The 19,490-nt window shown below is 38.3% G+C and overlaps 3 protein-coding genes across 6 annotated transcripts; 2 read left to right on the top strand and 1 right to left on the bottom strand.

Moving 5' to 3' along the window:
* Window positions 1-119: 119 nt before the first annotated feature.
* Window positions 120-3,685, top strand: LOC111269384 (integrator complex subunit 15). 3 transcript variants are annotated; one of them, XM_022848933.2, is made up of 6 exons: window positions 136-263; window positions 553-594; window positions 898-1,087; window positions 1,407-1,646; window positions 2,116-2,673; window positions 2,965-3,685. In XM_022848933.2, the coding sequence occupies exons 3-6, from the start codon at window positions 980-982 to the stop codon at window positions 3,199-3,201; spliced, it is 1,143 nt and encodes a 380-aa protein (XP_022704668.1). In that variant the 5' UTR covers window positions 136-263; window positions 553-594; window positions 898-979; the 3' UTR covers window positions 3,202-3,685. The 3 variants fall into 3 exon arrangements, with proteins under 3 accessions (XP_022704667.1, XP_022704668.1, XP_086828203.1); XM_022848932.2 differs by lacking the exon at window positions 553-594 and having other exon boundaries at window positions 120-263; XM_086972077.1 differs by lacking the exons at window positions 136-263; window positions 553-594 and having other exon boundaries at window positions 948-1,087; window positions 1,411-1,646.
* A 2,056-nt stretch (window positions 3,686-5,741) lies between these two features.
* LOC111269387 (uncharacterized) lies at window positions 5,742-13,313 on the bottom strand. Its single transcript, XM_022848936.2, has 2 exons — window positions 12,850-13,313; window positions 5,742-6,734 (listed from the first exon to the last, which is right to left on the bottom strand). Exons 1-2 carry the CDS (start codon window positions 13,012-13,014, stop codon window positions 6,582-6,584), a joined length of 318 nt encoding a protein of 105 aa, XP_022704671.1. The 5' UTR covers window positions 13,015-13,313; the 3' UTR covers window positions 5,742-6,581.
* Window positions 13,314-13,550: 237 nt separating this feature from the next.
* LOC111269383 (tRNA pseudouridine(38/39) synthase) lies at window positions 13,551-19,240 on the top strand. Of its 2 annotated transcripts, none has more exons than XM_022848931.2 (9): window positions 13,551-13,959; window positions 14,336-14,482; window positions 14,885-15,045; window positions 15,317-15,518; window positions 16,091-16,305; window positions 17,092-17,256; window positions 17,503-17,609; window positions 18,036-18,234; window positions 18,625-19,240. In XM_022848931.2, the coding sequence occupies exons 2-9, from the start codon at window positions 14,339-14,341 to the stop codon at window positions 18,938-18,940; spliced, it is 1,509 nt and encodes a 502-aa protein (XP_022704666.1). In that variant the 5' UTR covers window positions 13,551-13,959; window positions 14,336-14,338; the 3' UTR covers window positions 18,941-19,240. The 2 variants fall into 2 exon arrangements, with proteins under 2 accessions (XP_022704666.1, XP_022704665.1); XM_022848930.2 differs by having other exon boundaries at window positions 14,321-14,482.
* Window positions 19,241-19,490: the final 250 nt, after the last annotated feature.

The following is a 19,490-nucleotide window of genomic DNA, read 5'->3' as shown; positions in this document are numbered from 1 at the left end:
GTTACAAGCTCTGTGAACTGCAGCTTTGAAATAATTTGACGGAACTCTAACGTAAAGAGCGGAACCTGTGTTTCCAAATAAACTATTGTATTTATCGTCCAGTCAGAACTGAACACAGTGTAGTGAAGTCCTGAAGAAACGACAGGGACGGAGTGCTGAGAGCATTATACATTTTCGAACAGTGTTTAATGTGAAAATTGGGTGGGGAATTCGTTTTACAGGATTGAACAGGAGTGACCAGTTTATTGAGAAACTTTAAATTGGTAAGTGTAGTGATCTATGTCTTATTTTTGCAACAAAAACCGCTTAAAGGCATGGCACATTATCTGTATACACTATATTAGAGGGACACTTAAACAGGTGCATAAAACAGTTAATGTTTTAGACTTAAAACTGGCTGGATAGAAGGTTCTTAATTTTCAAGAGCTTATGCGAGTCTAGTAATATGAAATAGAAGGCAAAATATTTTTCAAGTCCTTAAAAACATTTAAACGGTTTGCGTTAGTGATTTTCGTTAAACGTATCGTTGTATTCGCGCATTTCATAACAAAGGACATATCGTTTGGAGCACGTGACTTGCGACAGTAGCCGTTGGTGAGTCCATTATGTAATCTAGTTCCAAATCCCTATTTTCCTAATGAATAAATTCGCAAACATGCCTAATACTCAATGTTTTCATGTACTTATACAAATAAAGCGACTACATACAACTGGTTCCTATAAAGGGACCAATACACTTCAAGCATGTGCTCGCCAGCATATTCGACGTTTCTATTATATATAACCTATGGGATCAAGATGGTTAATACAAAGAAGTTGGTTGACGATGTCAAGAAGCATTTTTGAGTAGCTAAGAATATAATCAACCCTGAACTAAGGTGCCTGTTACGATTTCAGGGTGCTTGTTCCTTATTCGTTAACCTTAGGCTTTTTCTTGGGTACGAAGATCCGGCGTGATCGGAATCGATCGGCTACAAAAATGGCAGCTGAAGTGAAAACGCTCCTCCGGAAGCTCGACTTTCCAGCTGTCGTTCTTGAAGCGCTTGGTCAGCTACAGAAGATTCTTGTGACACCCGTGACGCCTATGGTTTGTTGATGTTATAACAACAGTATCTATTTTGCTTTTGAAACCTTTCGCATTTATGTCGACTCGTTAGTAATATCTCCTCTTTGGTTACTTAATTTCTCGGCCTGTGTTAAACTACCCAACACGCAATATATAGAAGCGTAGTCCAGTACTATGTAAGGCGTCCCCGTAAGAGTGCCATAGTAACGTATTTACCTACTAAATTTAAAGACATAGTCTAGGTTCGAATCCGGGCATATATATATATACCTTGCATTATGCGAGTTCAAGAAATTATGATGCGAAGTAATTATCCACCTTTTTTAAACGTTTTTTAAAGGTAGTTGAGCTCTGCAATGAGATCCTCGAAGAATTTGTATTTCTCGAGAAACGCCGTAAAAAACTAACAGCGATTCGCGAATTGCATCTACTAGACGTGATGTGCACGTGCTTCCAGACAATGTCCCAAGAGTCAGGTCGCAATTTGTTCTTCGTTATGTTTCCACCAAGCGATCGGCAACTGCTCGATCGGCGGATGCCTATCCTCTCCCGTTTTGTCTCACTAGCCGTCACGTTGAATGTAAGTGAAAGGCGTGTAACGTCTCAGGTTTCTTAGTTGTTCTGTATGTAAATCAATATATGTGAAGGTTGCTGATATGTCTCAGTTCGCTACTTTAACTACGGTTACACTAGCATATTGTAAAATTGATGAAATAGATTGTTTGTCTTGAGTTGTTTCGCTTACCTTACATGATGACAAGGACCGTTTGTCCATGTCGCCAATTGCTGATAAGGTCAAAACAACAACAATAATGCGAATTGTAGTGCAAGAATTTTTTAAAGCACCTTATATTACGGCTGAACTTCAACTTGAATCAATTCGTGCATACTGCTTCTAACATAGACTCGAATACCGCTCTGTGCTTGTAAATTTTTTCTTTTGTTTTTTTGGAGGTTGAACCTTATAAATATTTAGATCATGACAAATGTTGATCGCGGTCATTTACTATTTATAACAATCTTTTATTGTTTCCACCATTTGCCAACAGGTGGATATACTTTTGGACTGTGCAGCCTTTTGGATTCATGTGGCCGGCGTAAATAGTGATGTATCATCACAGTTAACGCGTCAGCTTCTTCGAGAGCTGTTCGACGGAACGGAAGTCGTACTCTCGCCAGTGGAACCTAACGGGTCAACTCAGCCTCTTAGCGCTGCACCAGTTGTAAGGCCAGCCGGAGTTCAGTTAGTTCACACGAGTCCGGCATTCTGTGCTACGATTGTTACGACAGCGACTTTCCTTTATCCGACATCGCTTCCACCCAGGCGTCTACTCTATTTACTATCGGCATGGCTTGATTTCAATCTATTTCTGGCATTTGTACCACTTGAAAGTGTAATGCCGACGGCGCACACGTTTGTGCCTGGTCTGGTTGCGTGGACCACTGTAGCTGGCTTAAGCCCCGAGACTTTAGCGGACAACGGCGTCAACGGATTGTTTAACGCAGATCGTCTGGATATTGGAAGCGAGTCTGACGCTGCAGTAGTTAACCGTCTTCATCTTGCCCTTCTAAAAATGATTCTCAAAGCTCCACAGGGCACATTACAGGTCAGTCCCAGTTATGCAGCCGATGCACAAATCATTTCTGTCTCTCAGAGGTTCATTTATGTACGAATTTCTAAATAGGGCATTCTTTCGAAAGAGTATAGGAGCTTTCAACTGCAAAGAGTATAGGAGCTTTCAACTGCGTGATCGTTAAAAACAATCAAGTACGTGCTAAAATCTAATACGGGCGTTAGACCTAAATGAGATGAAAACTAGTTTGCCTATTTCGTATCTATTATTAGCCATATCTTCGTTTGTGCACACTCTAACCTTAGTGCAACGTGACATTTTTAGGCTGACCATTTAGTGAAATTGGCTCATTCCCTTCAAACCCGTATCGGGACCAACAGCCATGTCAACATTGCGGCAACGTGGCGGGTTGAACGTTTTGTACAAATTATTCAAGCAGCGCTAAGCTCACGTTGTGTTCATGGCTCGCTTCGTAGTCTTCGGGGAGCTTTATCACGTCTACCACCTACGCAACTTACCGGAATCGTGCTCGAGACCAACAAAACAGTTCTGCTTGCGTGACCCGTAACTAACTGGTCTTACGGTATGAACCGATAACGCCCACTTTTTTGACCTGTTTTCGAGCTGCCTATCGGCAACTTCGTTTTTGTCGCTGCGTTTTGATTCGCAGTATTGTGAAATATGCAGGCCAATGACAGTGTGCTATTTTGCCCAACAATAGGCAAGCTGTAAATTAGGCTGTTGTAGAAACAGAGGTCCGCTTTACACTGCAATAACAAATTTATGCATAAACTAATTATTTCACAATGATAAAGGTATTTTCAGCATAATCCTTAATGATCTCTTATTGTTATTATACGATGCTTTAGAGTCAACATTTTTTACGGAAACAGTAATTATGTGTGACAATTTGAACTCATCGGAAAATAAACTGGATGTAAAGATGTTTTCAGCAAATAGACGATCAATTATAAGTCTGTATATTTGTACATTGTGTAGATATATTCGTTTGTGATAAACAAATGACAAATAATTCTACATTTTAGCCATGTGTCTTCACTAACATACTCAAACGTGAATGCAGGTATTTCTGGTGGAATTACAATTTTTTTTCCATGTCGTATTTTTCAACTGCGCGTTAGATGGTGCATTACATCCAACATCAAATGCAGTACATTCAACATCAAATGACCGTAATGGTGACTGTTAACGGCTTCTCGTCACAGTCTTTTATAGAAACTGCAGAATAGTTTTTCGTGTTCTAGTGCGCATCTGCATTGGTTCAAATATATTTTCTGCTTTTATGTTCGGGCATGTTTTCGTCAACAATATTCCGACAATTCTGGAAAGTTAATCATCAATCGTTTAGTTACTACTCTATTACGTGCTGACGATGTGCGCTGTTCTACTCAGCTTAGTCGTGCGATCTATGTTGTACCAAACAAAATTCACTTTGGGTTTTGTTAGGGGGCATCGATTTCGTATAATTTATGTTTAGCTAGTATTTGTATTCACGCTCGTTTAATTAAAGTATAGGCATCTTTTCCCCTTTTTTGTGTATAGCCGCTGTATTTTTTAAAATCGAATTCTATATAAAATTATAACGTGGGGTTCTATGTCGGCCATAAACAGTGTGTGACAATGTTTATAAAAAATATTTTGGTGAAACAGTCGATCGACGATTACGTGTTGCAGTTATTACGACAGCTGTGAAAAGTATTCTTTGCGTAGTAACTACAAACGTCTTGTTGATTGGGTCTTGGGAAATTCAGTCCCTCTGCCGCTTCTAAACAGAATGGCCACGTGGACAACCTTTGATAGACCACTCATTCACAGTTGCTTCTCCCCGATCAATATTCGCTTATTTTTTTAACGCTATCATTTTTATTTCATAAATACAAATCAATTTAAACTAATTCGGCATACTAACTACCCACCTCGAAGCTAGATCTGGAATATTATAGAATATATCACACAAAAATGTAACTTTGCAAACATGAGCTAATTAACTTTGTGTACGTTAATACGTAGAGAATCAACATTTATATTCTGAGTTAGACCTTTGTATAAGCACAGATCAGTTATACTGTGCTTAAAAACCATCTATTTGCTTCCTTTTTTAAGCTCACGCAAGCAAACAAAATGATGGTTATTAAATAACTAGAAATATTAGCAATAAATCAATCTACATGAGCATCAGCGCGGCTTCTAGACATGCCTCGATAAAGATGTCCTTGTATTGTTCTGCCATTTCTTCCAGAAGTCGTCTTATGTTCGCCGTCTGTTTGTTCCATTACGCTGTAAATAACACGACAACAAAGCAGTCTCTTCGTAGACAGTTGCCTAATTACTCAGCGGCCACAACCTTAGTAGCATTTCTTCCGAACCACTGGAAAAAACAGGCTGTTTGGCCACCTAGTTTGCCTTTACTCTTGCATTCTGATTTGGCCGTATTCAGTCCACGTATTCAGCTAGGTAAGGGATTCGAGTCGGCGCAGTTACCATGACAATGGCACGATACGTAAGTCGACTTACGCGAATCAGCAGTCTAGACAGATGTTCATTAGGCATAGGCAGCAGCAATGGCACGATTGGTATAGATGCTGTATTAATAGTTGCAGAACTACTAGGTATTATATATTTGAATGATTTGGAATGGCGGTAGGACACGCCAACAGACAAGAAATGGACAAGAGAAAGCTAGATAGCAGTTACTGCTACGGCGATAGAATGGAGCCTTCGACATTCTGCGTACGAAATCGGCGCAGGAGGATAAGTAGAGATCTGCTAATTTAATAACGGGTGAAACTGCAGGTCATTTTCAACTGCGGAAGTACTGGTGTGCTCCCAACCGTAAGACAAGTTTTTGTCAGTTACGATAATTATGCATTAGAATTTTTCATAGTCAAATTTCCTGTGCTTCATGATTTTCCTTTGCAACTATTGCTCTGATTTACCTAGACGGTGAAAGTAGATATTTAACAGCTACCTGCATGCAAAGGTATGCTTGATTAGTAACTTACAAGTCTTCTTTATAAAGTCTTAAAGACCTCTCTTGTCAGTCACCTATCTTATTAGCTAGTAAGAAAGTCCAAGAACAGTTCAACGTAACCCTCGTTGTATATTTATTTAGCTTAAACGACACCCCATCAAAGGCCTCATAGGCATAATCAATCTCAAACTATTTCGTTTAGCAAACATTAGAAATGGACTTCTCTGGAGGGGTAAAGACAACCGCTCTGTTGAAAGCCACGCCTTTAACAGCGTTACGTTTGTTATCTACCTGCATGAACCAGTACAGTCACTATGCACAGACTACACAAACGCATGTTTCGTTTTCGGTTTGTGTTTTGCTAGGACTGAAAGCGTCGATGCTGCCTGTATCTGCTGATGTCAATGGATGATCGATTTGCGGTTTTAACAGCACATCGCTACATGAATTATTCCTGCTATATTCCCGATCTTCAGTTATCGACTGTTAGATCTTTACCTAGGAAATCGTACGCAACACACAAGAGTAAATCACTTTCGGAAACCCTAACGCGTTATATCTGGATTTTATTCACATTTCACATTGATAGCCTAGATCATGCCACTTTATACTATCATAAATTACATCTTTATAATTAGCTTTGCTACTATTACGACCCCATACTTGTATATTACGCGGGTGTATGAGAATTTGGCCACCAAATTTCAGTGTCTTTTGTAAATTCTCTTCCAATGATATGGTTGAAGTGTCGGAATGTGTGTTTAGTCTATACTGTTTTGTGTTAGGAGTGTTTCTCCTGAAATTAACTGATCAATGCTTATTTGAGCCTTTTCCTTACACACCCGTAGCCCACGGCAATTTGGAGTACCAAAGTTATTTTCTTATCGGAAACTTCATTTAGAGATGAGTCGGTTTGTCCAACGATCAGTGGCGCCTGCTCATTGTTAAACTAGCCTTTGTGCTTGGCGATAAACGCTGTCAGATCTTCTTCTTTCGCACTGACAATTCCGTCTATTTTCTTTCCGTTCTTGAACGCCATGAAAGTAGGAACCATCTGCACTAGATGCTCCTCCGCTGCTTCTTCGACTTCATCGATGTCAACCTGGAACAAAATGAAATCATTATTGCTACGTTGTTTTGTTTCATTTGATCGTACATGTTGGACAGGGTTTGTCGATGGCGGGGCATAGGCCACCGATTCTCGCTGGTTTGTTTTTAACGTCTGTTGCTGCATCAAACTATTACAACGCCGTGGATATTGCAGAATATTCATAAAAACACTCTTCGGTCGAACTCACTTATATTGAAAGCTATCAGTTCTATGTACCACTTATATCGAAAAGCTATGAAAACAACATCTGTTATATGCGGTTACTTATATCTAGAATTATACTAAATTTGGATAAACTCATGATACAGGCCTATGTAGTGTTTTAAAAGTAAACTTTCTCAACAAGTAATAGCCACTTTTTTTAAATACGATAGAGACAAGAGCAATATATATAATCAAATACCTCTGGTGAGTCAATTTTTATTTACGGTGCTGCTTTTCGTGGATTTGTTTGAGATGATACTTAAAAATGTATGCTACACTTTAGTGTGATGTGCATCCGGTTGAATATTAAGTGAATGCCGCACTTTCTTGAATTAATGATCTTTCAAGCCTTACAACTTACTTCCTCTACAGAATACTACTTACAATAATATATATATAATTGTAAAGGATCCAGATTGTCTCTTAGGAACTCAAAAAAAAAAATTGAATATAATGTGCAAATTAATGTTCCTCATGTTTGTCAAATTGCAAAATTGAAATTTATTCAAAGTCTTCTCATAAATGGTGCAGAGTTTTCAAAGGAAGAGGCCGAAGTTATATCTTAATGACGTGTACGCTTATTTCAAGCCTTTTGGACCTTAAGCAGACAGAAATTTTAACATTCGATTCGATCCTGCAATACTTAGATCGCTGTAGTACTAGTAAATAAAATTTCTAATAGATAAATACTGGGTAAGCAAGATGTTTCTAAACAACTACAGTCTTTATTTACATATGTAAAAGCAGTATGAGAAACAAATGATGGCGATAAAGATCGGATTTAACTGTGCAACATATTTGTAAGCAGGATACTCGTTTAAAACTGTCCAGGGGTTTTTAGTATATATATATAGACAGGGCGGTACATTTACATTAAAATCAGAGAAGATTCTGCCGAGTTGTTTGACGTAACAGGCATGCGTTTACCCGCTTTTTCTAGTACCAGAAAAACCATTCCTTTCTCACAGGAAACAACAGAGTTGTCAACAGTGTTGGTGAAAAATGGTGCGTCTTTTGTGAAATTTGAGCAAAAATTAGGTATTACGCGATATCCCTCCCCCGCCTGGACCAAAATCTTTTGCCCGATATCGACCGTCTACGCTACCACCTGTTTTCATACGGCTAGCAAAAATTGCCATAAATCCAGTAGGATTTAAATTCAAAGGTCTCAACAATTCTTCAAAAGGGCTGAAGAAGCCTTCTTTGATATACCTGGATTTTTAAACAAACAAATGCTTGTTTTTTAGAGGAGAATCTTCGTTGCCAATTGAGTCGTCCCGATAACCGTAAACTGTTTGTCTTTTTGAGACTTTTTGGCCTTTTAGCAGTTTTGACCTGCTATCAGCTTAGGTAGTACGTAATGTATTTAAGTGACTTTTTTTGGGGCTCACACCTGCCGGTTAACATAGGGATTTACATGAATGATTGAAAACAGAATACTTCGAAAGTGGTTAGTAAATGGCGTAGGTCCCTAACAGAAGCTGTAACCGCGATAAGTAGTGCTCATTTAAAAACTAATGACCATTAGGAGTAGAAATTTTGGAATGACAAATAAGTATAGATGCGAGGGCATAAGGGAAATTCCAAATTTAGACGCTTCACCTTCTATACGTATATATTAAAAATCCTATTGTAAATTGTAAATGTAAAAATCCGATATACTACTATAACTTTCTACGAATTATCATTGTTCAATAAAGGTATGTCTGATTCGATCTCTTACAGAGCGGGATTTTTTTAGATAAATAAAATTTAGTTTCATGCCAGTACGTGACACAATGAAATAACACTACTAGCGCACTTTTTCTCACCCAAAAATACGAAACACAAACTACGTAGTCTTGAATTAGTGACAGTGTTGGTTACCAAGTTCTATATGGACCTTCAAAGAAATATCGATTAACAACTTATATGAATATCACCTTTTCTAACAAAGCACAGTGTTATTGCAGAAGGAATTTATTTTAAAAGTTTATATAAAGGCAAAGTAGCTCTGAATTTACCAAGTTTTAGTGCTCTAAGGTGATTACAATTGTTTCCTGTTCTTCATCATTTTACGCTAATTGAAATCGAGCTGGGTTAGCTAGCTGTAAACAATTTTTACTTTATGTATTCGATTAACAAACAAAGAAAATATATTTAGTATACGATGTATCGACGTTTAATCAAAGTTCAAATACCCAACAAACAGGAATAGATATATAGAATATTATCCTTCCTAAAAAGAATCGTTTAAATCTGATCGGACAACGCTAAGTAACCTCTTGTAAATAAATATACGCCCTATTTTGAAAAATTTTCGAAAGAGATTCTACCAAACACGAATATTAAGGTCGCGATAGGCAAACAATTGGAAAATCGCTGAGGGCTAGCTGAAAAGCTTAACGGGTAGGTAGATCAAGCGCTACTCTACAGCGAATTAGTTAATTATTGAGTCATTTCAGTGTGTTCGATATATGTATGCAATTTCAACGTTTATAACGCAATAACAACGAGATTATTTGTCTAAAGCGTTAGGGACTTTGCAATAGCAGTGTTGTTAAATTAGCTGGTCAATGTGTCACTGTTGTAGTGTTTATACGAGATAACACGTGTTATGAAAAGTGACGTATTACATGTATGCAATAGTAACGAGTCTCATTAACTGTTTCGTTCTTTATTACGAACGAGAGATTGCTAGTATATACAATACTAATATACATGCAAGACCCAAGTAGTATGAATTTCTTGCTATTGAAAAGTTAATAGTTTACAATTATTTTAATGTTAATAATGTAATTGACGGGCAATCTCATACCAAAGTTCTATCGATAACCTGGCCAAACGCCTACCTTGTAATGTTAACTGCTTAATATTTTCATATATTAACGGCTAGTTTAAAACTATTGGAGAAGACGCACTGTATGCCCGTATGCATTGACCCTATTTAGTTGATGACTGAAATACCAGATACTTAGAAATCAATGTCAATTTGCTTGTGCATGGGTAGCAACAACGCATTTGTTAGTGATCCAATACACGTTGCCACGGCGAGCGCGCAAAGCAGGGAGCAAGTGTGAGCAAGCAAAAGTGATGTCAACTACTAGTATCCTCTGGATACGAGCTAGTTTGTTTGTTCCTATAAATGAGACTTCGGCTTCGTACAGAATCAAAGCTATTTAGCTAGGGCGGAGTTCTTTCTTGAAGGAGAAATATCTTGGTCGACACGCGGATAAGAATTGACCCTCCGAACCCTGCGTTATATGGCAGCACAGCTTCATGGCTCACTCGCGTAAATCCATTTTATTAGCGTACTAAAATCATATGGCCTGTGTCACCTCTTAGGGACGATAACAAAAAAAAATGGAGCTAGATTTTAATAGAATTGTATTTTCCTAATGTATACATGTTTATATGTCCATTCATTTATGTTGATATGTCAACATCGGAAGTCCTCTACATCTATGTTATTCTCTTGTATACATATATTTTCCGTAATAAAAGGTGACTCGGTACTTTGTCTTAGTTAACCGAGAAACGTATAAATTTTGTAGACACAATGATGTTCACGTAAGGTGGAGTAACATCATAACAGGTGGTTCTCGTAGGATGAAGTTGGACTAACAGACCACTTAGAAACTAACTCAACTCGCCCGGGATCTAAAAAACTATCCAACTCCGTTATGAACCATTCTTGTATTCAACATCAAATCGATTAAAGCGTGTTACTATTCTGATGATTCCCACCACCAAATGGAATCACCGTTTGCAAAACGTTTGTAAACAACGAATAATAAAGAAACCATAGCAATGCATAAAAAATTTGTCTGTCGTCTAAGGCAGTTAATGCGACATAAGTTTGAAAGGTTGCCTATTCCGCTTTCGTAATTAGTCCTCAGCATAACTTCTTGAGTTATCGCCATTTACGCTCTATGGGATGCTACTAGACGTATCTGGCAATATTGGCTAGTATTCTGTCAAAGAAAAATAATGGTTAAAAGCAAAGTAGAAGTACCAGCGAGATAATTTCATAGACGCAGAATAAATCTGGTAAGGGCCTACCACGATCATTGAGAAAACCTACGCTATGAAACTCTACTTTTTTTGTTTGCATATTACTCCAATCACCGCCTCAGGAACTGCTTGGCAATATAAAGAATTATAGTCGCTTGACTATGTTATGCAATAAGCTGGGTATGAAAACCGTACAGTGACTGAATAACACGTGTTTTTGGATCATTAACCAGTTGAATTAGCTTATAATTAGAAGCTTTCCTGAGAACGCCTGATCGACTTTTCGATATTCCGACTGTCTCCTTATACTTCATAAATTTTGAGATTTCATGTTGACAATACGAATCGATAAGCATTGTTACAACTCGCCTATTAATTACACAGACAAATACTTCAATACCTGTAAAGGTGAGTATTTTAATATAAGTTTTCTGCGACCCTTGATCTCATGAATTTGATATCAATAGACACGGTAAACAAAACCAAATTATCTTGCATATTAGGAAGGTAGCGATGCAGGGAGATCGAGAGCGTAGTGGTCAATCTCAGAATAGAAATATGCACGTATATGAACGGGTTCCAACATTCAAAAAAGACGGTAGTCATTATCATACCTCTGGTTCAAAGGATTCTAGTTGACTGTTAATATGACGGCTTCTTAATGTGTGAAACATTTTTTGCAGTGAACATTCAACTACTTTTGTTTTTTTTTTAATTGCTTTTGTATCATGAAATTGGTGTTTTGTGCCATCCTATATAACAGAACCAAAGTGTTTTATGCCGTATATATATATATATATATATATATATATATATATTATGATCTAATGAGCTAATGAGACGTATCTGTTTGCCGGTATGAATTAATGTAATTTAATGGTATCGTTAATGATTTAACGTAAATTTATTTTGTCATTATAATGAAAAACATTATTTCATATTTGTCGCGTTGACAAAACATGTTCTACTTAAATTTAAATTAATGGCGTATTCGAGACAATGTGCTTTCGGTATTCTGTTATGCTTTACAATGTTATTTGAAATACCTAAAACAATTATAGTCAATGCTGATCTAAACCCAGCCCAGGCCGATACGATATAATGCCGACAGCGTATCCAAAGGCAATTATTTTTCGAGTCAAATTAACGTAGCGTTGAATACGAGAATCAGTTGAGCTCATGCGTTAATATGAGTCATTGATATAGGACCCTTAGGCCCGCATAATGCGACGCATTTTACAGAGGCTTAGGCAAACTAATGGTAATAAAACGAATGACTGCTTTTGCACTAAACAAATTATATTTCCCAGACATACGCACTGAGACGAGAGTGTGTCGTTTTTTTCTATTATGCCCCAACTACACGAAGTTGCATTGAAATGCTGATGATTATCTACGAGTCTTCTTTTGGTGCCGATTCCTTAGTGTTTGAGATACACGTGCGAATGGCAATTCATATGCCCCATTAAACCTTCACGTAAGATCACTAAAGTAACTCTTATGGGTGCAACGCCAACAATGTGAGTTAAATTGTAGGCGATTCTAAAGTAAATACTTTATGATTAAATAGACAAAGGCACTGTATCTCAATCTCACTGCTCGGTTGATTGAAGTTCGCACATCATCTGTCTTTTCGCAGAAGAAAAGGACACAACAGCAGCAAGGATAAATGAGTATCCATGGTATGCGCCACAAGAGGTTGACTTATTCTAAATTAGAGCTTTGACGAGAAGAACACCATTACAACTGATGTTTTCAAGTGCCTCTCATTGGTTTAGCGTCTTTACATTGCCATATCAGGCAATCAACCCAATAGATACCGGATTCCGTAAGTGGAGATCGCGAACCATTTGTTAAATGAGAGTATAGCAACCTGGGTCAGTACACTTTGATTTAGATAATTACCCACCTTGAGGAAGAGGCAATCAGGGTACTGGCTACTGATTTTCTCGAACACCGGACCGATGACTTTACATGGCCGACACCACTTCGCGTGAAAATCGACAAATACCACCTTGTCCGGAGTAGCAAGCAACTTCACGAACTCTTCATGAGACGCGACCTGATGCACCATCTTTGCTCGTGCGGTTTTAGGGATAGGACAGGATAACGAACAACAACGATAACGACGCCAGCAAGAAAATGAAGACTAACTTTTCGCTATCAAAATTCTACTTGGCCTGAATCCGTATCGTCGCTATCAAGCTGCTTTGAACAGTGAGTCTCACTCACGACAACTCCTAAACAGATGCAGCCGGGACACAATATCAAGGAGCGCAAGCAGCGGCCGTTTCGCCGCCGACAGTCAACAACGAACGACAAGGAAGGCCAGACAACTGTTCGTCAACACCGCTGTCTTCGCCAGAAATATTTGCAATAAGGGCTGTAACAAAAGTATCCACAGCGCGGCGTTTTACGCTCGCCCGCTCCTCCTTATTGCCCTATCCCACCCGACAGTATTGTTCTTATCACCGCAGGGGCGTGAACAGAGGATATGACGAAGTCCGTATTTGCGTTGCCCGCTAAACTTTAGGCGGGAATTTGCGAACCGTTTACGTGAGCATAGTTCCATTGGACAGAGCTGAGTCTAAGCGCGCCGAAACGCCCCCTGGTGTGCACCATCAACGATGGCAACGATGGACGAGACAGAAACGCAGAAGTCTGCTGTAGTTAAGAGGGAATGAAAAGGGATGACTAGCATTTACTTCGCGTTATTCCAACACATGCTGATCTCACCGAAGACATGGTGAGAGCATCGGGTTTACGACACGCGTGCTCGCTTCCATGCGCGCGAAATTCAACTGATCGAACGTTCGCAGCTGGAAACCATCGATGTCAAAAATTGGTAGAGACAAACATGCATTATTAAGAAAAAAAATTGTTGTCTCATGAGGAACGATTGGAAAAACGATTGAAAAAATTGTGTTTTTCACGAGCTTTTCAAGCAGTTTCTGTATCGAAAAGCGGCGGACAGGGTACCGACGATCCGTGCTACATTCGGGTCTGTCAATCGACAAGGGTAAACGCTTGTTTTTCCTAATCTACTGGGTGATTTTCACCGATATAAAAACTTAATAGAAAATATGATGATAGCTGCTGCTCGACACGACATCAACGGCTATGATAAGATTCGCACGTGAGAATCAAGGTGATATGTGTGTAATATATCTGTTGGATTGATTTCAAGTGAGCTTTAAAGTGCGTAAAGATCGAATAATCAAGACCTGAACTGAAATAATTGCAATATAGAAGAAGTTGCACCGTATTGGTTCACAAGATGGGCTATATTGTATAGCAGGTTGAAATTAATCAATAATAAATAAAATATGATTGAGCCACAATATTTGTGATGCATTCAATTGTAAGGGTATTTTTGTAAGGATACCTGTTTGTAGAGCATGGCTACGGGGTACAGTGATGAGAACTCTGGTTCATTACCCTCAACGGAAGATTTGCCTGGACCCGCAGCAACTTATGGGGCTAATCATTTCGAACTTCTATTTAGCACAGATGTGCGTAAATTAAGACAGCTCTCAAAAGAGGTAAGTTTTCCAGTAGTGCCGTGGGTCAATTTAAAACGTTACCTCAATTATATCTACGGCAGGATAGTTTTCTCATATGCACATATATACGTGTATTTATATATGTTTGTACATACACTTAAAACAATTACCGGTCTTGTGCTCTACATGAGTCGACAAACATTGATCGCTATTTATCAGTAGCTCTAGAAGTCTTCGAATAAAAGCCGAATCTGGAACGCATTGCAATCGATTCAGAAATAATGTCACAATGAGCAAAACGAATCGCAATGATGATGGGAATAATGGTAAATATATTACTGAAAATATTCATCTTGAGACGATACATGAGCAATTATGTCTCACGCAATAAACACGGTTGCGCATAAATACTAAATGTAATTCTTTTGCCTTTATTTACAGCAAATGGTCGACTTGCTTCTAGCTCAAGCGCGCACTTTAAAAAAAAGGCGATCAGGAGGTTCCGACAGGTTCCAGGAGGATCAAGCTCAAGATGATGATGCTGACACGGCAGGATCGCCAAATAAAAAGACCAAACAGGAAGGAAAATTTGATTTTTCCAAGTAAGATACTATTGCCCTTGCTTATGTATGCTTGTGTATTTTGCTTTCATACTTGTCATTGCCCGATAAAGTTCCGTTATGCTAAAGAGCGCTCGATATCAATACAATCTCTTTTGAAGCTTATCATTTTCCAATAGAATGTTTTCTCTGGTATGGCTATGCTAAGTAATACCAACGTATTTTGGCGTTTCTTTTAGCTCTTGTACTCCGTGTACTGGATATTAATTTGTAAAGATGTGTAATATGTTGTTGATGGTTTCCATATTTGAAGGTACAAATTTCGGCATATAGCTTTGAAATTTCTTTACCTTGGTTGGGATTATCAAGGACTCTGTGTTCAGGAGGACAACGAGAAGACGATTGAAGCTATTCTCTTTAACGCCCTCAATCGAACAAGACTCATTGAGTGTCGCGAGAAATCGAATTACCATCGATGTGGTCGTACTGATAAAGGCGTTTCGGCATTTTGTCAGGTGGATATTTTTACATCTTTGTTAATGGGGTTATCTCCGGCTTTAAAGTATGGCACCATAACGTCATTAAACAACTTGATGATACCCGTGGTAACTTAAACCTTCGTTACTGTTTACTTGGCAAACTACTGTAGTGCAGGCTTTTTGTCTTCCGGCTAATGTTCCAACATTATTGTTGGGGTTGAAAATCTACTTCTATGTGTTAACTTGATCATAAAGCTTTAACCTTTTTACGCTTGGAAAGGTGTTGTTAAGTAGTCTCATATAACAGGAGCAGTACATGACACGAAAATATATTAATAAATATCTTCAGCCAGCCTTTTAACAGTCTAGTTGAAGGCCATAATGTAGTAATAATAATTGCAGGTCTTCATACCAAAGTACTCATCAACAGTTTCATACGTTCGCAATGGGCAAAAAGTGGCTGGCTTATTATCTCTTTAACTTGTCTAATTCAAGCTATTGCTTGAGCTCATTTATATCAGGCGAAACTATTAACCTTTTGGTGGCCATAACGTATATCTTAGTGAAATATAATGATTGTTTTCTTTTTGCTGCGTAACAATAAACAGGTTATCTCATTAGATGTGCGCAGTAATTTGCAACATGGCGAAGGACTAATTATGCCTGCCGTCTACGACTCTAATCGAGCAAAACATACGAATATTGAGTTAGACTATGTTGCGATCTTAAATCGAGTTTTGCCCAAAGAAATACGCGTGATTGGCTGGGCTCCAGTAGAAGAAAAATTTTCTGCGCGTTTTGATTGCAAAATGCGCATGTATAGGTGAGTGATATAGCAAGTCAAACCAGTATATGTGCTAAGCTACTCTGTTGATTTTTGGAAATATTTTAAAATTATTATATATTTATATAAAGCTTTCTCCTTAATATTTCGAATTGTTAGATTATTCGTTTAAATTGAAGTTTACTTCATTCGATCCTAATTGCTTTTTGCAGTGTAGTCAGCTGGTAATTTAGACGGTTTGACATAAAATTTCTTTGATGGGCCAGCAGAACTGAATCACAGTTATAAAGTAAATTTTGTGGACGTCGACATTTCTGGCTGAAAAGTCCAATCCGTGTGGAGAGGTATACGTTAACTAGTTGGTGATTTACGTCTAGACCAGTTGACGATTAGTTCAGATCATGTTTTACGTAGACTGTGTATTTGAGCTTACATTTCTTGTGAAAGCGTCCGTAAATGTCAATATACGTTATAGTACATCAGTACAAAAAAAATAGTATTTCCTATTAGTTCGCAATACGATCTGCCCTGACATCTGCTCGGATTCGGACACTACATTAGCCTATTACTTAAAGATGAGCCTTTCTCTGATATTTCATACACGTGAAGCAGGTGTGTTAAATTTAGAATTATGTAAAGCCTATGGTTCTATATGAATTCTCGTTTGTGTAACTTTGCTATTTCTACTAGACCCCATTAAACTAAAGCTGTATCTAAAAAAATCTAGACTGTTGTTTAAGGCTGCCTTATCTACAATGGTAATTCTGCCTATAAAAAAGCATAGGCTACAAGTCGATTTAACCGGGTAGTAAATCTTTTGCGCAGGTACTTCTTTCCGAAAGGGCAGCTCAAGATAAATGCTATGCGCGAAGCTGCTTCATATCTTGTGGGCGAAAATGACTTTCGTAATTTCTGCAAGATGGATGTAGGCAATGGCGTTACCGAGTTTACTCGAAGAGTAGAGAAAGCTTGGATTGAAGCACCTGAAGGGTAGGTTTTTGTTTCTTTGCTCTTTTTTACAGACTTTAATTTTTAATGATTCTATCTGCCACATTACGAGCAGTCTCAGAAAGCATCTCTGTCCTACAATACGTAGCTTTAAGCTAAATTATTAGATGTGATGGGAAACGTGCTAACTCTAATTAACGTATCTCCGTCAACTTCTGTATATATAACACGTAGGCACATACAAGGGCAGCTTGAATTTTGAAATATTGAATCTATTCCCTATTTCAGTTCCGACGGTGACCCCTCGACTATGTGCTGCTTTTGTATTCGTGCTAATGCATTTTTATGGCATCAGATACGTTGCATTGTAGCCGTCTTAGTACTCGTCGGAGAAGGTATGAACAAATTTGTTAAATGTATTCGGTTAAAGCGCGCAAATCACTATTATTTTACGCTGAGATAAGTTCGTGGCTTCATTTAAATGAGTTACGAGAGCCCGCACCTAGATTATCAAACTGTAACGACCTATGCATGTTGTTTGGTGATGGTGCGGTACTAAGGTACATAAGGCACGTGAAGTATTCGAACTTTTCAAACTCAGTCTAAGCAGACTTCGTTTCATTCTGGAAACCAGTCGTCTGAAACAATGCTTACCGTTAGTGGATAGACCAATAATTTCAAACCACAATTTACCCACTGAATTTTGGGTTTGTAAGAATTCATACTATCGTATCCTAGTTCTTTTTTCAGCCACAATTAGGTATTGTACTGTCTATGCACTCTAATGGCCTATGCCGTTGTTTTACATTCATCTCATTTAGGTAACGAATCGCCATCAATCGTCGCTGAGCTGCTGGACGTAAAAAAGCATCCACGAAAACCTCAATATTCTCTAGCGTCGGAAGTGCCGCTGTGTTTGTACGAAGCGGTCTACGATTCCGTCAAATGGGTTCACAACAGAGGCGAGATTAGCAAACTTATGGACCAGCTGCAGCGCACTTGGGCAATGCTCTCTATCAAGTACGAAATATTTTTGTGTCAGCATCTGTTCTAGTTTTAAATGTTGTGTTGAGTATCGCATAATATGGAAAGGCTCGAGCAGTTAAGATCTGAATAGAGGCAAAGTTTGTCATACTACGCATGTAAGTAGGATTAATGACCTTGAGACAATAAATGTATCAAGCAAAGTCCATAATAGTTCCTGCTCACTGCCACGTATCTCTGCTTCGCTCTCTTACGAGCCTAAATATAATCAGAAGTACTACGACAGTAGTCTTCAGTTTTAACCCTTCAGTTTAACAGTTTTAATTTTGGACAGTTTAACAGTTTAACTTTTTTTGGATTTTGGAACCCCGTTTTTACATCTAGTGTATGTAGTATTAGACACTGCTTTTGTTTTGGATTTTTCAGAGCCACAATGATCAGCTCTATGCTCAATGATTTGACCACACTCATCGGTTATCGTCCCACAACTCATGCTGATCCACTCCTACCAGGAGTGAGGCCTCGACAGTACAAGCCGCTTCTGGCTCGGCCCAAGTGCGAAACTCTTGAGAATCGCATTGCGTATTTCGAAAAGAAAAAACAAAAGCAAATGGAAAAAAACCAACGTGAAGCTAAGGCAAAATTGACGGAAATGAAACCCATAGATATTAGTGAAAGTGACCTTGATATACCACATGATGGGCAAATTGATTTAAAACCCAAACATATACCATTGCTATAGGTGTGTTAAGCTACACTTACCGTAAGTCTGCATCGTTGTGTATCGAAAATCTTCCGTAACTCTCGTTCGTGCCTTAACTATATTTGAACGGGCAAGATATTGGTGCTTGATGGTAAACAAGGAAAATCTAAATGTTTAGATTTAGTCAGTGTCTCTATAAAACATAAACGCGTAGAAATGTACATACATAGACCAATCAGCATCATTACTGAATATGTATTTATGCACAAAGTTATCTATCTCATTTTTATCTGGTTGCAAGCTTTTGATTAAATGCGTTATGGAATATTTATTCCTTTAGATTTTTTTGTTATCCTCTGTGTTAGCAGTGAGATAAAAACGGGATATGCAACATTGTGGACCTTACAGGGTGCATAGATATTGAAAGAGTCAACAACGGAACAATCCAGCTTAAACGCTTAGATTTGTCTGACTATTTTTTAACATATCTAGCATTTCCGATAATCCTAAGGTGGTGCGACTACTCTCGTAAATGTTTGTTGTCGAAGCATTGATTACTGATTCTTGATCAGAATTGACTCCCGATGTA

Source organism: Varroa jacobsoni, unplaced genomic scaffold, assembly GCF_002532875.2.
Source record: "Varroa jacobsoni isolate VJ856 unplaced genomic scaffold, vjacob_1.0 scaffold_1383, whole genome shotgun sequence".
Taxonomy (NCBI): Eukaryota; Metazoa; Arthropoda; class Arachnida; order Mesostigmata; family Varroidae; genus Varroa; species Varroa jacobsoni.
Note: the sequence above shows the minus strand (reverse complement) of the source record. Positions and strands in the feature narration are given on the sequence as shown.

Coding starts and splice junctions, on each gene's coding strand:
- LOC111269383 (XM_022848931.2), top strand. CDS start 14,339: ATGGCTACGGGGTACAGTGATGAGAACTCTGGTTCATTACCCTCAACG. Junction 15,519..16,090: donor GCGTTTCGGCATTTTGTCAG/GTGGATATTTTT, acceptor AACAATAAACAG/GTTATCTCATTAGATGTGCG. Junction 16,306..17,091: donor TGCAAAATGCGCATGTATAG/GTGAGTGATATA, acceptor TCTTTTGCGCAG/GTACTTCTTTCCGAAAGGGC.
- LOC111269387 (XM_022848936.2), bottom strand. CDS start 13,014: ATGGTGCATCAGGTCGCGTCTCATGAAGAGTTCGTGAAGTTGCTTGCT. Junction 6,735..12,849: donor CTGATTGCCTCTTCCTCAAG/GTGGGTAATTAT, acceptor ATTTTGTTCCAG/GTTGACATCGATGAAGTCGA.
- LOC111269384 (XM_022848932.2), top strand. CDS start 980: ATGGCAGCTGAAGTGAAAACGCTCCTCCGGAAGCTCGACTTTCCAGCT. Junction 1,088..1,406: donor TGACACCCGTGACGCCTATG/GTTTGTTGATGT, acceptor CGTTTTTTAAAG/GTAGTTGAGCTCTGCAATGA. Junction 1,647..2,115: donor CACTAGCCGTCACGTTGAAT/GTAAGTGAAAGG, acceptor ATTTGCCAACAG/GTGGATATACTTTTGGACTG.